Below are 20339 nucleotides of genomic sequence, written 5' to 3' on the forward strand. Positions count from 1 at the left end.
AACACAATATTGTAAATCAACCATCCTTCAATTTAAAAAGAAAAACAAAAATAATAATACAGGTTAAGTACATAGCACATAGTAGGCAGTCAATTAATGTAGCCATATAGGCAGCAGCGCTAATGATCTGCTTTCTCAGTTTTTCTGTATCTTTGGTTAAGCCGTCAATAGCTCACCTTTGTCATCATTAGGGCTGCTCAGGATCCACCGGCTTCCTGTGTAGAAGACATCTGTCATTGTGCTCATCCAGGTGGAAGGCAGTGTCCTACGCACCACTGTACAAGCTGGTGAGCATCAGCTACTCCCACCACTTCCCTGCAGCTTGAGGACAAGCACAAACCCTGGGCTTGGCCAGTCAGGTATTCCTGCCTAAGACCAAGCAAGCAGCACAAACCATAGGGAGGTATTAAAATTCATTCACAGTAGCAGCATCTCAGCAGAGGTTTAAACAGTGTGTGATGACAGCAGCAGCGGTTTCTGGGAGCAGTGGGGCCCAGCTTAGGGGTTTCCAGCATCAGCATCAGAGATGTTCCCCTGCAGCATCCCAAACAGACATCCTTGCAGGGCACCTCGTTCTGGCCTGCCTCACTTTCTGCCCATCACCTTAGCTGGGCTCTCAGGTCCCTCACATGCTGCCAGTCAATCAATTCCTGTTCTGGTTCAATTGGCCAGCAGTTTCTGTTGCTTGTAATCAATGAACTCTAATTGATACACTCCCAAAGAGGGAAGCTCTGATGGGCTCTATTGTCATTGACCAATAGTGAGGACTCCAGTTGGGCAGAATTGGGGGCCATATCAGCGTAGAAGTCATTGCTTTAGACTCAGCCTTTGCACTTAGCTAAAAAGCCAGCTCAGATGTTTTCAGTCTAACAGTGCAACCCTTGGCACCTTTAAGCAGAAAGATGCCCCTACCACCACCATGGGAATTCTCCTTCCTTCTGAGAGCCTGATGGGTACCAATGCTTCAGGGCTGGCCTTTGACTTCATTATAGAAGGGGAACTTCTTAAAGGAAAAATGTCCAACAATTTTTTTTCCCATAAAACATTTCAAACATACAGCAAAGTTGAAAAAAAATGTTTGGTGATCACCCACATTCTTTCCACAAAGATTCTGTCATTAACATGTTACTCTTTTTGCTTTATCATATATCTCATTACAATATTTTTAATTGAAAAACTAATACATGCAAAGAGTGAAAAAATTCAAACATTCCAACATGGTATATGATGAAAAATTATTCTCCTTTCCACATCAGATCCCCAACTCACTTCCCCAAAAGCAATCACGTGTTTACATATGCTTATATGTATAGTTTTTGTTTCTTCTTTTTCCTGATTTAACGTTTTCCTTTTAACGGCCCCTTACTCAACTTACTGTCTTGTCGTTTGCCTTTCTTTTTTCTTTCATTTAACAATATATCTTTCATTCAGGATTCATTCATAAAATCTTATTAAGCACCTACTCTGTACCAGGCACTTTTTCAATAAACCAGGCACCCTGAATGGGTGGAGTAGTTCTGCTCTCCTCCCTCAGGGCCAAAAATTCAGAAATCATCCCATGTCACCTCATGTGAAACTAGTTAATTCTTTTTTTTTTTTTTTTTTTGGCTGCATTGGGTCTTTGTTGCTGCGCATGGGCTTTCTCTTGTTGTGGTGAGTGGGGGCTACTCTTCGTTGCGGTGTGCAGGCTTCTCATTGCAGCGGCTTCTCTTGTTGTGGAGCACAGGCTCTATGTGCACGGGCTTCAGTAGTTGTGGCACATGGGCTCAGTAGTTGTGGCTCGTGGGCTGTAGAGCGCAGGCTCAGTAGTTGTGGCGCACGGGCTTAGTTGTTTCGCGGCATGTGGGATCTTCCCAGACCAGAGTTCGAACCTGTGTCCCCTGCATTGGCAGGTAGGTTCTTAACCACTGTGCCGCACCACCAGGGAAGTCCGAAACTAGTTCTTTTTTTTTTTTTTTTAATAAATTTATTTATTTAATTTTGGCTGCGTTGGGTCTTCGTTGCTGCACACGGGCTTTCTCTAGTTGCAGTGAGCAGGGGCTACTCTTCATTGCGGTGCGCGGGCTTCTCATTGCGGTGGATTCTCTTGTTGCGGAGCACGGGCTGTAGGCGTGCGGGCTTCAGTAGTTGTGGCACGCGGGCTCAGTAGTTGTGGCTCGTGGGCTCTAGGGCGCAGGCTCAGTAGTTGTGGTGCCCGGGCTTAGTTGCTCCACGGCATGTGGGATCTTCCCGAACCAGGGCTCGAACCCATGTCCCCGGCATTGGCAGGCGGACTCTTAACCACTGAGCCACCAGGGAAGCCCAAAACTAGTTCATTCTTAAAGGGACTTTTAAACCAGGGCTTAAATGTCTATAAGACCCAGGTGATAACAAAAATGTACGAAGGTATCTGCAACACAAAACAATAAATATTTGGAATCCCTGGCGGTCCAGTGGTTAGGACTCTGTGTTTCTACTGCAGGGGTCACGGGTTCAATCCCTGGTCGGGGAACTAAGATCCCTCATGCTGCATGGCAAGGCCAAAAGAAAAAAAAACAAAACAAAATTATGATGTAACAATAAACGTTTGACCACCAGGTGTGCAGGAGATCAGAAGTTGGAACTAAAATGTATTAGTTCTGGGAATTCTTGGGGATTTTCTCTGCTATAAATGAAACTCAGCTATTCTACATTTGGTTGGTTGGTTGGTTTCTTTCTTTTGTTCGGCACCTTGCCCTCTATTCTGTATCTTTTGCACACCTCATGGTTTCTACTTCCCTAGGGTTTTTGCTTCCTCCTGATTTTAGGTGAGGGTAGTTCCTCTCTGGCCTTTCTCTATAGCTTGACCACATATTTCCAGCACTCTGTTGGTTACAAGGAACAGAAAACACAGTAAAACTAGCAGAAGTAAGAAGACTTCCTGGACAGATACTAGGTCGTTTCCAAAATCAAAGAAAGAAACACAGGGTTCAGGGCTGCTCCCCGGACGTTGAAACCTAAACCAGGGAGATGGTGGCGTGTAGCCTCTTTTTTCATGATCATTCTCTTCACTGCTGGCCTTTGCTTGTTCTTATTCTTTCCTCCTGCAGGTGGGTTTTCTAAACTTGGTAGAAAGTTATGGTCACAGTTGGCAACCCCAACTTAACATCAGCCCAATGCAGCAAATTCAGAGGGCAGTCCTTCTGTCTCTGCTTTTGTACATAAACACGCCAGGAATGGTGTGCCCAGTGCCAGAGCACATCTGTGGTCAGGCAGACACAGTGGGTTAGGCTGAGCCCATCCTGGTCAGTGGCCCACTCATCTGGCCATCAGTGGCTTTCCATAAGTGGCACCCCTACCAGAACTAGTTCCCCAAAGGAAGGAGGGTAGCATGGTTAAACAAAACCATGAATATTCATTGCCAAGGCCCTGAGCCTCGGATCCCTCTGCTAACTACCTCCTTCTCTGCGCATTTTCCAGATTTTCCTTGGGGATCCACTCCACCCCCTCTTTCAGCCTATATGCTTCAAATGGGGCTAACACACTCCCTTCATGAGGGGAGGGCATGTATCCCATGCTTGGCCAATCATAGTACCCCGTCACCTTGGTCAAAGTTTTAAGTCCAGAAGCAAGGGTTAGCAAGTTTATTCTATAAAGCAACAGAAAGAGTTGCTGGTTTCAGCAGAAATAATTGATAGTAAATATTTATCATCTCTGTTGTAGCTACTCAGTTCTGTAGTTCTAGCACAAAAGTAGCCATAGATAACATATAAATGCATGATGCTCTGTTCCAATAAAGCCTTATTTACAGAAACAGGCAAGTGGGCCAGATTTGGTCCACAGGCCATAGTTTGCCAAATCCTGGTCTAAAGGATGGGTATATCTATCACCCAAACCAGTCAGGCACAATGTAGGTATTCAATAAAATATAGAATAATGGTTATTACATTTTTAAATAGTTTTTAAAGTTATTATAGTGTAAGGGTAGTAGGTAGATGGCTGCCAATAATAAATAATAATAACTAATAAACTTGATTCTTTACTATTTGTCAATCCCTTTACATATATTTCCCTTTTAATACTCAGAAAAACCATTTGAGGTAGGTAGAGTTATTATCCTCATCTTACAGATTAGGAAACTGAGGCTCGAGGAGGTTAAGAGACTTGTTCAAAATCACACATCTCTGAAGAGCTGGACTCTGGTGAGATAATATATGTAAAATATGTTCTAAAATGCTACTTAGCACATGGTGAGCCTCTGTGAATACTCACTCTTCTCACTGCCATCGTCATAGTCATCACTACCACCACTGTTGTTGCGTCTCAGGTTAGGAGAGGTTGAGTAACCTTCCCAAGCCAGGCCTAGGATCTGCCTCTGGATGTGTCCAAGTTTAAAAGGGAGAGAGGGGAAAGGAGAAATAGGAAATGGTTTAATTATACCCTACTTGCTATACAAAGCCTTTGCATCTACTCGCTACCCATGTCCTGTCTCCAGCACTCTGCCCACCTCCAGCCAGACCGAGGTTCCTCAAAAGTGCCATAGCTGGTCTTTGCACAAGCTGTTCCCTCTGCCTGGAACCCTTTTCACCTCATTTCTCTGTCTGCCCAAGACCTGCTCTTCTTACACCTCTGGGGTTATGAATCTGCCTCTTGCAGGAAGCTTTGCCTGACCACTGTGTGAGTCTTTTTTTTCTTTTCTTTTCTTTTTTAATACAGCATGTGTGAGTCTTTATCACACTGTATTGTAACTGTCTGTTTTCTTATTTCTCCTCTTGATTACTCTGTGACTTCCTTAAAGGCTTACTGTTGCATTCCTAGAGGTTAGTATTGTACCTCACACCCAGATAGAACCCAGTTAATGTTTGGTAAACAAGTGAATGGTTCTGGAACAAGCCCTGGTAGAATATGTCAGTCAGGGAGACTGTATGCCGTAAGATATGGAACACGAAAAGAACCTGAAAATGACAGTTGGTCTGGGAGATTTCAGTGTCACCAGAAAAGGATTGGAAACTCATTTTTCTCAAGAGTAGGTAAGACAACTGACCAGCTCAGGCCTGCCACACCCAGCCCCACATCTAGAAGCTTAGAATTCCTATTCTTGGATAACATTCCTTTACAGTTCAGGAACTTCCAAACCTGTGGGGGGTAGCAGGTGAATTGGAGGCTGTTTTCACTATAAAGGTCCTGATCCACATTGTTGCTTATACAGTATCCTCTTCCAGTATTTCATCTCATCATTTCAAATTCTAATCCATGAAGGGAAGGGGCTGCAGTGGGGGAGGAGAAGGGAAAGAGGAGGAAGAGCTGAGGATCTGTATCGTGGTTATTTCCATTTTCAACTAAGACTGTGCCCTAGTGACTTTTTAATTAGCTTTTTTTTAATTTTTAAAGTTATATATGCTGATGGGAATATAAATTAATATGGCCACATTGGGATAGAGTTTGTCATTTCCTAGGAAATTTGAACGTAAGCATATGCTCTGATCCAGGCATTCCTCCCACACTGCATTTCTCAAACTTACCATGCATGAGAATCACTAAGGGATCTTGTTAAAATGCAGATTCTAGGCTTAGAGAAACTTACACATGTGAATCAGGAAAGCTGTGCAAGAATGTTCATAGCTACGTTGCTCATAATTACAAATTGGAGACCACCCACTGGCAATGAAGGTGTAGATGAAGTGTGATACATTCACAGGGTGACAATGAATGAACCACAGCTGCCTGCAGCAACCTGTTGACTCTCACAGGCTTAAAGGAGCAAGTGAAGGAAAATTAGTCATACTGTTCGACAAGTGGCAACACTAAGCAACATATTTAGGTGACAAAACTATTTTTAAATAATTATTACACAAAATTAGCGATCCTGGAAGAAGGTGGCAGAAGGAAGGAGAAGCTGATGGATAGGAATATGTGAAGGACTTCTTTAGTACTAAGAATGTTCTGTATCTTACGGTGCTGATGGTTACTCAGGTGTTATTCCTTAAATTGCCCATTTATGTTTTATACATTCTTGTATGTGTGCCAAATTTTAAATTTTCAAACTTAAAAGACTGTAAAAAGGTATATAGCAAGATGTCCGTCACTCAGACAACTGCATCACAAATACTGCTGTCCTGTCCCCAGAGATAACTCATGTTACCAGCAACCTGGTCTCCTCTGCATTCACAAGTTTATGTGTGTATGTGTGTATATGTATATATGTTAAATTTTATATAGAGAGATACTGTTACATATATGTATTTACATACATATATACACATACACACAACAGCATTGTTTGTGTTCTTTTCTGTCTTTTGAATATTTCACTTAATACATCTTGAAAATATTCCATCAGTGCACAGAGAAACACATTATTCTTTTTATAGTCATAAAGAATTTATTCTATTTTATGATAGAACCATAATTTAGTCATTTTAATTATTAATTTTTAACCATAAAGTAGTATGTGAACACACTCCCTATTTTTAAAAAATGTGACTAAGGATAATGTTCTCTTATGCATACCTGTGGAAATTGTAGGTTCTCCAATCCTTCCCCTCTGAATCTACTCCCTGCCGCCACCTTGCTTAACTCACAGCCAGTGTGCATCCTGCCAGGACTTTTGCCCTCTGGATTTTCATTTTCACCACTGAAAACATATGTGGACTTGAATATGTGTTTATATCTATGTAGAACTTACTTTTCCTCTTCAATGCAGTATATCTGGAGCTCTAGCCATCCCTATAAACATAAAACTGGCTGATTACTTTTATTTGCTGCCTGGTATGGCTAAACCACAGTTGAATCTAACCATTCCCCTATTGTTGTACACTTAGGTTGTTTCTCAAGTTGTTTGCGATGACAGTAGTGTTGCAACAAACATCCCTGGACCTGTCCCCTTGTGCACATGTGCAAGCATTTCTCTATAGGAGAAGAGATGGAAAGCAGAACTGATAAACCATTGGCAGGGCATATCTAAAGACTGATTGCCAGATTGCCCTCCAAAGTGGCTATAACCATTCACACTCCCACTAGCAATGCATTAGAAGACTAATCTCCCTGCACTCTTAGTAAAAGTAGATGTTATCAGCAGTCTTAATTTTTATTGAGCTGATAGGTGAAAAAAAGGAGGACTTTATGGTGAATATTTATTCCCTTATAGTTAGTGATGCTGAATGCCTCTTATAAGTTTGTTGCCCAGAATCTGCATTTAACACGATCCCCAGGTCATTCTTCTGCACATTAAAGTCTGAGAAGCACTGGAGTCAGAATCTGCATTTTAACAAGGTCCCCAGTGATGCCCATGCACAGTTTGAGGAGTACAGTGGGGGAGGAATAGCTGGATCACAGCATACGCTCACTTTTACTAATATGTGTGGGGTTGTGTTTATCTTTTCTATTCAGACAGGATATAAAACAGTCCTTCAATGTATTTTTAACTTGCACTTCTTTAATCGTAAGTGAGCTTGGACTTTTTTTTTCAAATTCTTACAGGCATATTTTTCTTCTCTGGAAACCAGGTAGTCACTGAATCTTCTTACTTTGCTTCAAATACATGAAAGCTGATCTCCTGGGGGCTTTTGCTGTATGGTTTTCTCTCCCTGGAACGTTCTCTCCCTGGTTCTTCCCAGGGCTGCCTATTATATTCAGGTTTTAGCTCAAAGGTCACTTCTAACGAAACTCAGGTACCGCCCCTACTACCACTCTTCATCTCGCCACCCCGTTTCACCTTGACCATGGCCCCCACCCCTATCTGAAATGACCTGCACACTCGTTCTTTCCTTCCTTCTCTGACTGCCCTGGTGGATCTTGTTTGTCTTGCCTACCCCTCTATACCCAGCACCTGGAACAGAGCCAGGCAACAGTCTGGACTCAACAAATAAATGAATTCTCGGCAGATGAAGAAATGAGATTTGCTCCTGTCTAGCTTTATGCCCCACTGGGGCATCACTTTTACCTGGATAAACATTTCTTGATTCATTCCTGTATCCACAGCAGAAAATACTAGGTGGTAACGACAGAAGTCAAGTGAGGTGGCTTTAGGAGAACACGACCCAAGCAAGGTGCTCAGCCCCACGGGAAGCCCAGGACAATCAGAGAGACAATTATATTTTTATCTATTTCTCTTAAAAAAGAAAGCAATTACTTGACCAATATTAAATAATATTGTAGTACTCATTTAATATAGAGAGAGAAACTGGTATAAAGGCATGGAAATCTGCAACTCAAGAAGGGTTGGGTAATGTCAGTACAGGCTTGTGTGCTTCCAATTTATTCCCACATAAAACAGAATATCTGTCCCAAGTTCATTGGAACCACCAATTTTTTTGTTTTTTGGCTGCACCACACAGCTTGTGGGATCTTAGTTCCCCAGCCAGGGATCGGACCTGGGCCCTCAGCAGTGAAAGCGCCAAATCCTAACCACTGGACCACCAGGGAACTCCCGGAACCACCAATTCTAGATGAGCATTAGCTATTTTTACAGATAACTGTAACTCTTACCCTACTATTATAAATAACTTAACATTTAGAGAGTACTGCCTCTGTAGTAGACATTGTTCCATGTACTTTATATATATGTATTCATTCATCCTCACAACCACCCTGGCTGTATTAGCATCGCCATTTTATTGAAGAGAACACTGGGGCACAAGGCAGCTTTCTCAAGGTCACACGGTAACAGAGCCAGGATTCTCACCCAGGCTGGCCCCAGTCCATGTGCTTCGTAATGACATGATACTGCCTCTGGAATCTTTGTAATGCTTTGTAAGATGTCGAATGACCAGGAGAATCTTCTGTATAATTCAGAGGTACACTTCACCTCTTGGCAAAATGCTTAAGTTATCAAAATTACAAATATACTCCGTTTTTCTTTTACAAAGGGACAAGCGTTGAAAATTTATTGACTTTCTTTTTGAAGAAAGGGAACTACCTAACAACCATTAAAAAAAAAAAATCAGGATACAGGTGATATACATATAAAGAATGAGAAAGTAACTAGTTTCCAAGAGAAACATGCTATGGAGTGAGTATTTGAAATGCATGTTTGGCCATGATTCCCTTGTTAGGTGATTTTGTTGCTGAAAATAATGAAAAGTTGTCACCTGTAAAAACCTCTATCTGCGTGTTTAAATTTGGCAACAGAATTTCCTAATCTGTTTAAACATCTTCCAAATAAAGAGCTTCAGTGGGTTTGAAATCCAGTTGTTAAAGATATAGTTTAGGTTAACCTCTTCAGGTTAATTTGTAGAAGCCCCAGCTTGATTATCAGGGAAAATGAAAATTTACGAGCTGGATTTCAAAGAAAATAGTCAATTTGTGTAACCGGTGAATGGGATTAAAAAGGGAGAACAATGATTTAAGCATAGCCAATGATACTTTGTTTTTTTCTACATATCCTGTGAGGTTTTTTTTTTTTCTCTTCAGTTCTTCGGTGATAACCCTTGAAATCAAGCCATTAAAACCAAACATGGTAATAAACTTAATTTAGGACCATAACGTTGAATGGATGTACTGTAAAATACTAAAACAGTGCCTTCAAAAAAGGAAGCAAGTTTTTTTTTTTTAATTTATTTATTTTTTATTTATTTTTATGGCTGTGTTGGGTCTTCATTTCTGTGTGAGGGCTTTCTCTAGTTGTGGCAAGCGGGGGCCACTCTTCATCGCGGTGCGCGGGCCTCTCACTATCGCGGCCTCTCTTGTTGCGGAGCACAGGCTCCAGACGCGCAGGCTCAGTAATTGTGGCTCACTGGCCCAGTTGCTCTACGGCATGTGGGATCTTCCCAGACCAGGGCTCGAACCCATGTCCCCTGCATTGGCAGGCAGATTCTCAACCACTGCGCCACCAGGGAAGCCCAGGAAGCAAGTTTTAATCTGTTGCTGTCATTATATTTGTAGAAAATATTGATAATTTACTTTGCCTTTTGTTGAAATATATTCAAGGAAAATGCAAATCAAAACCGTAGTGAAATATCATTGTATGTCAATTTGATTGGCAAAAATTAAGACATCTGACAATACGGAGTGTGGTAAAGGATGTGACTCCACGGTACCTCTTACCTTGCTGGGAGAAGTGTAGATTGGTGCCTCCACTGTGGCATCATTTCTTACATAGTCACTTACAATCCAACCAATGTATACATTCATTTAAGAAACTTACACTTTTTAGAAAGATCATAGCTGCATTATTCACGTGGCAAAGACTGGGAAACAACCCAAGTGCCCATCAACAGGAAGGCAGATGAACCAACTGATATTTTCACACCATGGAATATTACACATCAGTCAAACTGGTTGAACAACAGTGATAATTTGGATGATCTTAGCAATATAATAAATGCGGGGGAGGAGTAATTACTGGAGTTACATACCCTTTTCATGAAGTTCTTTAAAAATTAAAATTTAAGGAATACATGTAGGTGCAAAAAAGACTTGCTAAGAAAAAAAAGCAAAGGAATGAAGAATGAAGGGTTTAGGTGGATGGCTATTCAATTCGGGGAGGGGATGAAGGGGGATATATGAGAAATGCAGGTTATGGTTAAGGTCTTAGCTTGGGTCAGTGAGTCCCCTGGTATTAATTATATCGTAATAAGCCAAGCAACAAACAAGCAACCAGACAAATACAGGTCAGCAACAGGTCAGGGATGACAACGGGTCTTGTACCAAAGATTGGTTAATCCAGTTGTGTGCACCTGAGCTGAAGAAATTATTTCTATCCATAGCAAATACAAACACACCTCAAGTAGTAAAAAGCGGTATCAGATGCCTCCCAACCTCTCGGCTGGGTGCATTTCCTTCTTCAACTTCCCCAGAGGCAACCACTGGCCCCTAGAGATCCTTCTGAGACATTCCAAAAGGTCACACGACAAACAGAAGCACACACGTATGTTTTGAAATGGCTTTACATATATGTGTACCTAGACACATATACACACATCCCAAAGAAAACTTTAAAAGTTGCTTTTTAAAAATTTATCTCGAAAATTTAACCTTGAGTGACTTCACCTGGCTTTACACAAACATCCCTACAATCAATTCACAACTTGAAAATCTACGGGAAGTTTGAGGAAAACAGCTCCTTTTTTAAGAAATATAAAAATGCTCTTCTTGCAGACAGTCCCCTAGGGTTTGTCAAGGGTAACCTCCCAGAAGGTGAATTACAGGACGCTGGGAAACCCCACAGGGCCGGAGCAAGCCATGGCAGAAAAGCTCACCGCGGCGATGTTAGAAATACGGATTCCCAGTCCCCGCCCCACGGATTCAGAGCTGAACACGGGTCTTTATTAACCAAGGCCCCCACGTGACTCTCAGGTTCGGGCAAGCTTGGGGCACAGCCCCGCCTTAAGTAACTCCCCAATGGAAGAAAGTAAACATCTGGGGCTTGTAGGTGGCTTTCTTGCTCCCTGTTGGATGTCGTTTACCTGGTGCAAGGAGGGGTCCCCTCGGGTCTCATCAGGGGCCCAGCCAGTCTGAGTACGAACGCCAATTAGCTCAGCCCCCCGAGGACCACGCCTCAGTCACCTGCTGGGCGGGGCCCGCGCCTCTGTCGGCCCCAGGCCTCTTTCCTCCGTGTGGTCTCAGACCCCGGGCGCCAGAGTCCGGGGGCCGGGGGAGAGACGCCGCATGGAAATGCAGATGCCTGGGCTCCGCCGCCTGAAGCCAAAACTTCCGGAATCTGCATTTTTGACCAACTCTTCCAGGACCAGTAAGTTCACCCTGCCGTTGGAGACGCACTAGCCTCATTTAAATTTTAAATTCGAATATGCAGCCACGAGTGGAGGTCGTGCTTCTCAACCTTGGCTGCCCTTCAGAATAACCTGGGGAAGCTTTTTAAAATATATGTACACCAATGCCCAGGTTTCAGTCCAGACCAATTAAGCCAGAATCTAAAAGCGCGGCCTCTGCGGCAGGAGCCGCAACGGCATCACCTGGGAGCTCGTTAGAAATACAGACGCTCAGGCCCCACCCCAGACCCACTGAGTCAGAATCTGCATTTTAACGAGATCCCCCGTGATTCGCGCGCACATTAAATTGGAGGAGAGCCGTGCTTCTAAAATTTTAATGGGCAAACGAATCACCTGGGGATCTCGTTAAAATGCAGACACGGTTTCTCAAACTTAAATGTGCATGCGAATCACCTGGGGAGCTTGTTAAAATGCAGATTCTGATTCAGCGGGTCTGGGGTGGAGCCCGAGAGTCTGCATTTCTAACGAGCTTCCCAGGTGGTGCGGGCTTCCCGGGTGTGGACCGCGCTTCCCCAGGAGTCCCGAGGTCTTGGCTCCGGGCCAATCAGCCGTCAGGGCTCTTGATAAATCGCCCTGCTCGGTTGAGGAGCAGAATTGCCGGGACATGCGCGCTCCGGCCGACGGGGGGGAGGGGGGGTAATTTCCCAACTCCGGGAATTGGTTGTGTGAGGCTGGCCACTCGTAGGGACGCGCCAGAGCCCTGGTCCTCACGCCATGTCGCGGCGCAAGCAGGCCAGGCCCCAGCATCTCGGCTCCGAGGAGCCGCAGCCTGAGAGCCAGGAGTTCGCCGAGGCGGCCCCGGAGGTGCTGGGGGAGCCGGGTGAGTAGTGCTGCGGACGCCCGGCCCGGGGGGCTGGAGGCAGTTTCTCGGACGTTCCCCGGAGCCGCGCGGGTGCGAGGTCCCGGACACCGGGCGTGGAAGGGCGGGTGAAGCTTCCAACCCGAGTTCTGGAGCTCGGGCCTTGCTGACCCCGCCTTTGTAAATTACACACACCCCGCCCTCGTAAATTCACCCTCCTCGGGTAAATTACGTCGCTCCCCGAGGGGATTCCTGCATCCACTCCCCCTCCCCCCAAGCGCTATGAAATGACGGTTCATCTCCCGAACACGTTGGAAGGATGCTCTGAGACCCCTTTGGAGGCTGTCTTCGGGGTGTGCCGGCACCCGGGTTCCCGACCTCCTTGGCGCTGGGCTGGGGCTGAGTGCCTGGAAGGTGGGCGCTCCGAGACCCGCGCCCCAGGCGTTTTCCTGAGGGATGGGGGTGGGGGTCTGAAAAATGTCTGAGCTTCTGCCGGGACCTGGGGCTAGGTGCTGGAGAGAGACACGGCAAAGAACAGGGAGGATAGAATTCCGACCCTCCTGGAGCTTATTATGGCCCAGTGGAGGCGAGAAAGATGGCACATGAGATAAAGCGGTGGAACGTGAGATGTGTTAGGGCTGAGCGCCGGGGAAAACATCAAGCTGGGAGGGGCTTGGGAGGGGGTTGTCCCGGGAAGGCCTCTCCGTGGGGGGCGCCGTCGAGTAAAACTCTGGAGGTCGTGAGGGAGCGAGCGGTGGAGATGGCCGAGGGAAGAGCATTCCAGGCAGAGGGAAGAGCATTCCAGGCAGAGGGAACAGCAAGTGCAGAGGCCTCGGGCGTCAGCGAGGCTGGAGCTTGGAGGCGCGTCCGATTGAGCTTTTGAGAAGTGACGGGAGCCCCAGGCTCCGATTAGGACTTCGACGTCTACTGGAAGCGAAGTGGAGCCATGTTGGGGGCGGGGAGTGAGCAGGGCAGTGCCGCGGTGGGATTTCACCCCGGCTGCCACCGGGCTAGAGGGGCTCCGGGAGTAGCCTAGGGACCCCGGACTACCCTAAGCCCCCGGGGCAGTAGTTCTCACCCGGTGGGCCTTGGAGCCTCTGCTTCTGAACAACCTGCAGGTAGGGAGCTTCGAGAACTCGCTAAATTCTCAGGCTCCCACCACCCCCTCCGCTGCTGTAATCTCAGGGGTGGGGTGGAGTCGGGGACGCTGCATTTCTAAGGCGCTTCCCCTTCTGATTATCTTGCACTCAGGTAAGACAATGTAGGTTCCTACTTGACGGTCCCTCTGCCCTCCACCTTCCCTCCCGCCCGTGGGTAGCTGCTGCCTTTTGCTTAGCAAGGGGGTAGTGAGAGGAGTTTTAGCAGAACTTTCTTCCCTTCTCTCCCTCCCGCGCATTTTCCTGGCTCGGAAAGGGAGAGGGGGATCTAGTCTCTTCTGCCAGAAGGATCAGACTTCCAGCAGCAGGTCTGTCTGGTGGGCTTTGATGACCATACTCTCCCAGGGAGGCAGTGGAGGAGAGCAGAAGCTTAACAAAGTCACTCCTAAACTAATAGTTTGGCATCAAGCTTTAGTTTTAAATACAGTCCTAAAAATAAGACCAAAGAAAACCAACCCTTTAGATAAATAATAGCTAATTAAACAAAAAGTTTCAAGAAACTCAACATTGCCTTTGGAGGGAACTGGGTAGCTGGGGAGTGGGGTTGGAAGGAGACTTTTCACAGTAACTTTTGGATTATAACTATTAACAATCTATAACCTATTCCAATAAATAAATAAAAGTTTCTTTAAAAAACAAAAAACCTAAAGCTTGGCTGGATGGAACTACTATAACCAAAATATCCTGTCTTTGTGCTCAAGGTCTAGAGTGGTGATAGGCGGGTGGAACCGGAGTGGGGTTCCACCCTAACCCTAACCCTAGGGTGGGGTTCCTGGGCTGGGAGCAAGGCTTCTGCTGATCCTCTGTAAAAGAACTGGGGAGGTATTGGGGATGTTGAGTCTTTGGGGGAAGCGATTATAAAAGACAATTCCTGAATAAACCCAGGCTGTTCGAAGTGAGTGCCATGGGCTGCTTTTTCTTCCTGCAAACAGCGCTTGGAGGGCACCTCCTGGAGCCTTGCCCTGTGTTTGGAGGGGTTGCGGAGGGTGTTCTGTGTTGTGCAGCATGGTGGGTGCCAGGGCACCTCAACACCAGCCGCCACTGGGGGGGAAAGCAGCCTTGCAACTGACGTTCCCCCTCCACGCGTTTTAGGTCTGTTATGATGCTGAGCTAGAAGCCCGCCTTTTTTTTTTTTTTTTTTTTAAGGTTGGGCCACTCTTAATTTGCAGATGGCTTTGCAACTCACCTAGCTTTTGGAGGAGATAGAGCAGAGCAGGTCAGTTGGTAGACTTCAGTCACTTCAATCATAAGAGGGGCGGGAAAACAACCTTACCGAAGGAACATCAACAGTTTCTCAAAGGGTTACTGAGTTCTGTCAGATGTGGCCCCAACCCCATCTTTCAGACTAGAAGGGTCTCTGCCCCAGCTGTACCTTTCTCAGGAGTGTAGGCTTCTGACCTTCCTTGCTTTCCTGGATGCTTAAAGTTGAAGGAGGAAGTCGCCTTTAGAGGCTCTGCATGCCTCTGCCGTAGTCTGCCTTGGTGACCCTTTATAGCCTTGGGCACAGTTTTCTGATAGCTTTAACCCATCCATCTCCCTTCTACCTGTCTTCAAACTTGCATTGCTCAGTGTGTTTTCCACTCCCTGAGAATCTGGTGGCTCGTGTGTGTACACATCAGTGAATAAAACCAGTAACGTTTATATAGTGCTGACTTGTATAAGGTTCTTTTACGTATATACATTAAAGAACTTAATCTTCGTCTAAACCTGTGAGATGGGGGCCATAATCCTCATTTTACAGATGTGGAAACTGAGGAACAGGGAAGTTGAGTAACTTACCCAGGGTCACACAGCTAGTAAAGGATAGAATTGGAATTTGGAACTTATCACCTGGCTTCCTAGTCAGTTTGCTAAATCATTGTGCTTTACAGCCTCTCACTTAGATTTCAGCTTTTCAGTCTTCCTTGGTTTCTGTGGGATTAAAAACCCTCAGTAGTTTAATGGCTTTCTTTAACGTGTGAATTGCTAAACAATGCAAGGTTTTGTGCCTTCCTCTGAGGGGCAGAGTGATGGACTTCAGATCTGGCAAGTGTGGGTTCTAATTGGCTGAATCCATCTAGCCCTGCGGCCTTGAGCAGCATCTCCTCCAAGCCAGTATCTCTTCTCTCGAAGAGCAGAAATTCTCAAAATGTGGTCCCCAGACCAACAGCATCAGCTGGGAGCTTGTTAGAAATGAAGACTTGCCAGCTCCACTCCAGACCTACTGAGTCAGGAACTGCAGAGGTGGAGCCCAAGCCACCTGTACCTTAACAAGCCCTCCAGGTGATTGTGATGCCCAGGTTTCTGAGTAGTGCTGGCTTGGAGTTATACTTCTGCCACTTTAATGAGCATAGGCATCACCTGGGGATCTCGTTAAAGTGCAGATTCTGTAGGTCTGGGACCTGAGGTTCTGCATTTCTAACGAGCTCTCAGGTCACGCTGATGTTAGTGCTCTGAGGACCACCCTTTGAGTAGCAAAGGCTTAAAGAGTAGTATGAGGATATCACTTGGAGTGCTTTAAAAAGGCAGGTTCCTGGGCCCACCCCCAGTTAAGTCTGGATGAGGCTTTGGAAACTACATTTAACCCGCAATTCAGGTGATTCTGATGTAGGTGTGGAGGCCGTCCTGTGCATCACAGGATGTTTAGCAACATCCCTGGCCTCTGCCCACTAGGTGCCACTATCGCAAACGTGGGCACACGATCATGACAATCAAAAACGTCCCCAGGTATTGCAAAATGACCCCCAGTTGAAAGCTACGGGACTAGGTCAGTTGTTCAGACCCTGTTAGGGGGCTTCAAGCATCACAGCTACTTGGATGTGATACCTGCAGTCCTTTACCTGAAGCCCTGTAATAGCATTGACTCAGTGGAGGCGGGGCCCTGTACCAAGAATTTACATTGTTCATCTCTTAACTCTGAGGCAGGTCGGTGATACCTTTTTACAGATAACCTTTCTGAGCCTCAGTTTACTTAAGTTGCCAATAGTCACACAGCTAGCACGTGGCTAAGCAAACCCTATGCCTGGAACTGAAGCCCTGATCAACGTGTTCTACAGCTTCTCATGGTAAGAAGGTTTACCTTAACAAACCTAGCAAGAAAGATGGAATCCACCTTCTATAACTGGGGCCAAAAGTCCCTGACCTTGGCCTGTAATTCATAAACTAGTTAATATATTTTTTAAGACTTAAGATATTGACAGCAGCTCTTTTTACCTTGGTCTTAAATCTGTTTGGAGAGAAATCACTTTACAATCTTCTAGGAGTACTTAGGCTTTGTTATAGAAATTTTTAAACCTGCATATTAGATTGAACCATATGAAATTATCTGATCATTGTGGCCCACAAAAACAGCAGTTTCACCTAGCTTAGCCTTACTAACAGAGAGAATGATACAATGAACTTCGTGGGCTAGACGCTCAGTTTCAACAACTAGTTACACGTGGCCAATCTTGTTTCTTCTGTGCAGCCTTCCCCTCCCTGGATTATTTTGAAGCACATCAGACATAAACAATTTATAAAAAGCCATCCCTAAACTACTAGAATGCTTTTAAAAACTTTAATTTCATCTTCACACCTTTAAAAAAAAAAAAAATTCCCTTATCAAACTTTCAGTTAGTGTTTGCACTTCCCATGGTCTTAAATGGCTTTTTCAAAAATATATATCAATTTATTTATTTATTTATTTTTGGCTGTGTTGGGTCTTCGTTTCTGTGCGAGGGCTTTCTCTAGTTGCGGCAAGCGGGGGCCACTCTTCATCACGGTGCGCGGGCCTCTCACTGTCGCGTCCTCTCTTGTTGCGGAGCACAGGCTCCAGACGCGCAGGCTCAGCAGTTGTGGCTCACGGGCCCAGTTGCTCCGCGGCATGTGGGATCTTCCCAGACCAGGGCTCGAACCCGCATACCCTGCATTGGCAGGCAGATTCTCAACCACTGAGCCACCAGGGAAGCCCCTTAAATGGCTTTTACAATATGTTTAAATTGGGATTCAAAAGGGTCCTGATACGACAGACCATCTCAAATCTTTTAGGCCCTGATTTTTCTTTCTCCTCCTCCATCTTTCAAGTTGAAACAGTGGCATTTTGTCCTGGAAAGCAGTGGCACTTGAAGTGTGGTCTGTGACCTGTTACTGAGTTGAGTCAAAATAAATTCAGAAATGGAGAGTAAGCACTTAAAAACAGCTCGACATCCAGCTTTCTGTCATATCTAATAATGTTTGGGCTTTTATTGTCTTATTCCACTTTTCTCGTAATTTGTCTTTATTTTATAAAAAATACTGGTCTGACGGATCGGAAATTATTCTATGTACCAGGTCTTCCCCACGTCGTTTGAGAAGCGCTGCTGCAAAGTTTTGCAGTCTGAATCTTGGCAGTTGGGTCCCTGTCACGATACCATGTTCCTTTGTCCCCTGTACTTCCTGGAAATTGGTAAAGAGGAAGAGGATTGTTAAGACCAGAGTGTGCATGGCTTCTAACTTGTGATGTTTGGGTTTTTGTTTTGGTTTTTTTGTGGGGGGCGTGGTAGGTGAAATAAGCCCAAACCTGCTATAAGACTTACCGTGGTGCTTATATTTGAGAAATTAAGTAACGCTTACTATTGTCTCAATTTCAGCTTCAGAACTAGATAATGATGTTACAAAACCAACTTATCCCTCCGCTGACAGCAGTGACACCCAGAAAGCCCCTGTCACAGCTCTTCCCTCCGAGTCAAAGGAACAAACAGCGACCCTTGGGGAGAGGACCTTCAACTGCTGCTATCCAGGTAAAGAGTAAACTCGAGGCGCTGAGCCCCTTCTCTCTACGGGGCTCGGTCACAGGAGCTCGGCATCTGTTCGCTCACTGACTCAGCATGTGACTTGCCAGAATTTCAGATTCCTGGTCGCTTTCCTCTTTGAGGTTATTTATATTAAGGGAACCTGTTTTTCTTTTCTAGGTTGCCACTTCAAAACTGTTCATGGCATGAAAGATTTGGACCGCCATCTAAGAATTCACACGGGTAGGTATCCATTCATTTGCTCAAAACTTGAGTGTTGAAAAAAACCCAAGGATGTGGATATGAATGAAGTGCTGGGCGTATAGTGGCGAGCAGGACAGAAACAGTCTCTCTGCCTCATGAAACTTAGTCTAGTGGGAGGGTCTGGGACCTAAAAAGTCACAAAGGCAATAAGGGTAACTAACAGGCGAGGGGAAAAGTACTGGGACTGTAGTAGGGGGATTTGATCTAGGCTGGTCATGACGGGCTTTTCGGAGGAAGAGACTCTTACATTAAACTATGAAAGATGGCTGAGGGACTTGCCTGGTGGTCCAGTGGTTAAGCCTCTGTGCTTCCACTGCAGGGGGCACGGGTTCGATCCCTGGTCCGGGAATTAGATCCTGCGTGCTGCATGGCAAAAAGAGAAAAAAAAAAAGATGGCTGAGTAACCAGATGAGGAGAAGGAAGGGCTCCAGGCAGAGGGAACAGCGGCGCAAAGGCTTGGAGGGAGCAGGAGCCGAATGGGTGTGAGATGCAGTTGGAGAGGCTGGTGGAGGGAGGGGAGGGGCACACCGCGGCCTTGTGGCCGTAGGAATCTTAGATAAGAGCAATGAAGTTGCTTCTCGAAGGTGCCTTCAGAGCAACCAGCTGCTGAGAATACAGGGAAACCATACGTGCTGGAGCAAAGGAATGCGTGATCACGAACCAGGCTCTGCACACTACGTACGGCCTGTTGTCATGCCCACTTGTCTAACTATTATCTGTGGCTGCTTTGTTACCAATAGTGTAACAGCAAGCCCATGACATATTAACAATTTTATGAAAAATAACTATTTTCTGGCCCTACAGTGGGGTTATTGAGTAGTTGCTGGAGACTGCATGTTGCACAAAGCCTAAGATGTATTATACTCTCTGGTTCTTTACAAAAACTTTGCCAACCTCTGGTCTCTAGTGTAGACTCTATAGTAGCCTGTATAAGTTGGGATACTGATGTCTTTGCTCTCAGAGAGACCAAACTAAGTGACTTAAACACAATCAGATTTATTTCTCTCAAGTACAATTTAAGAAGTAAATAGTCCACAGCTGGTGGAATAGCTGGCAGCCTAAACATACAGCTTCGTCTCCTGGTCCAAGGCAGCTCCTCTAGAACTCAGTCTCTCAACCAGTGGAAAAAAGAAGCAGGAGGAAGGGCTCACAGCATGCCTCCCTCAGGTCATGCCCCAGAAGCAGCATCCCCTGTGACTTAGCGGGATAATGAGGAGAACTTAGTCGTGGCCACATCAGGCATGAAGGGGGGCTGGAAAATGGCTTCAAGAGGGGCAGCCATACGCCCAGCTAAAACCCTGAAGCTCCATCATTAAGAAGACCGCTTTCTGGACAACTAGTCTCTACTGGAAATGGGCGTCGTGCTATGGAAACTAGAGAACAAAGGGTCAACTTTGCCTGGGAAGGGTGGATCATGAAAGGCCTCCTAGTGAAGCCTTGAAAGACAAGGCTGCCAGGATGATGTTGGTAAGAGCATGCAGACCGTGGGAGCCATTTTAACAAAGATGACACCCCCCCCTTCCTCCCCAGCAGGGTGGCCTGGCTAGGCAACTTCAAAGTGGGTGACTCTGCCCTGAGGATAACTGAGCAATCCTCCATTGGGGCGGTGCTACTGCCATCTAGTGGGTGGGGGCCAAAGGTGCTGCCGAAATCCTGCAATGCACAGGACAGGCCCTGCAAAGAACTGTCAGGCCCCAATGTCAAC

The 20339-nt window shown here is 45.7% G+C and overlaps 1 protein-coding gene across 3 annotated transcripts in view; it reads left to right on the plus strand.

The window, feature by feature from the left end:
- The window catches only part of ZFP64 (ZFP64 zinc finger protein), a 77558-nt gene that overhangs the window by 44087 nt on the left and 13132 nt on the right, over positions 1-20339 (plus strand). For 2 of the 3 annotated variants that reach the window (XM_061209125.1, XM_061209128.1), the window contains 2 exons: positions 18230-18379; positions 18551-18613. In XM_061209125.1, coding sequence (XP_061065108.1) covers positions 18230-18379; positions 18551-18613 — 213 coding nt within the window. Of the gene's footprint in view, positions 1-12382; positions 12508-18229; positions 18380-18550; positions 18614-20339 lie in introns of those variants that run through there. The other variant, XM_061209129.1, reaches the window with a different exon arrangement.

Source organism: Eubalaena glacialis, chromosome 13 (assembly GCF_028564815.1).
Source record: "Eubalaena glacialis isolate mEubGla1 chromosome 13, mEubGla1.1.hap2.+ XY, whole genome shotgun sequence".
Taxonomy (NCBI): domain Eukaryota; kingdom Metazoa; phylum Chordata; class Mammalia; order Artiodactyla; family Balaenidae; genus Eubalaena; species Eubalaena glacialis.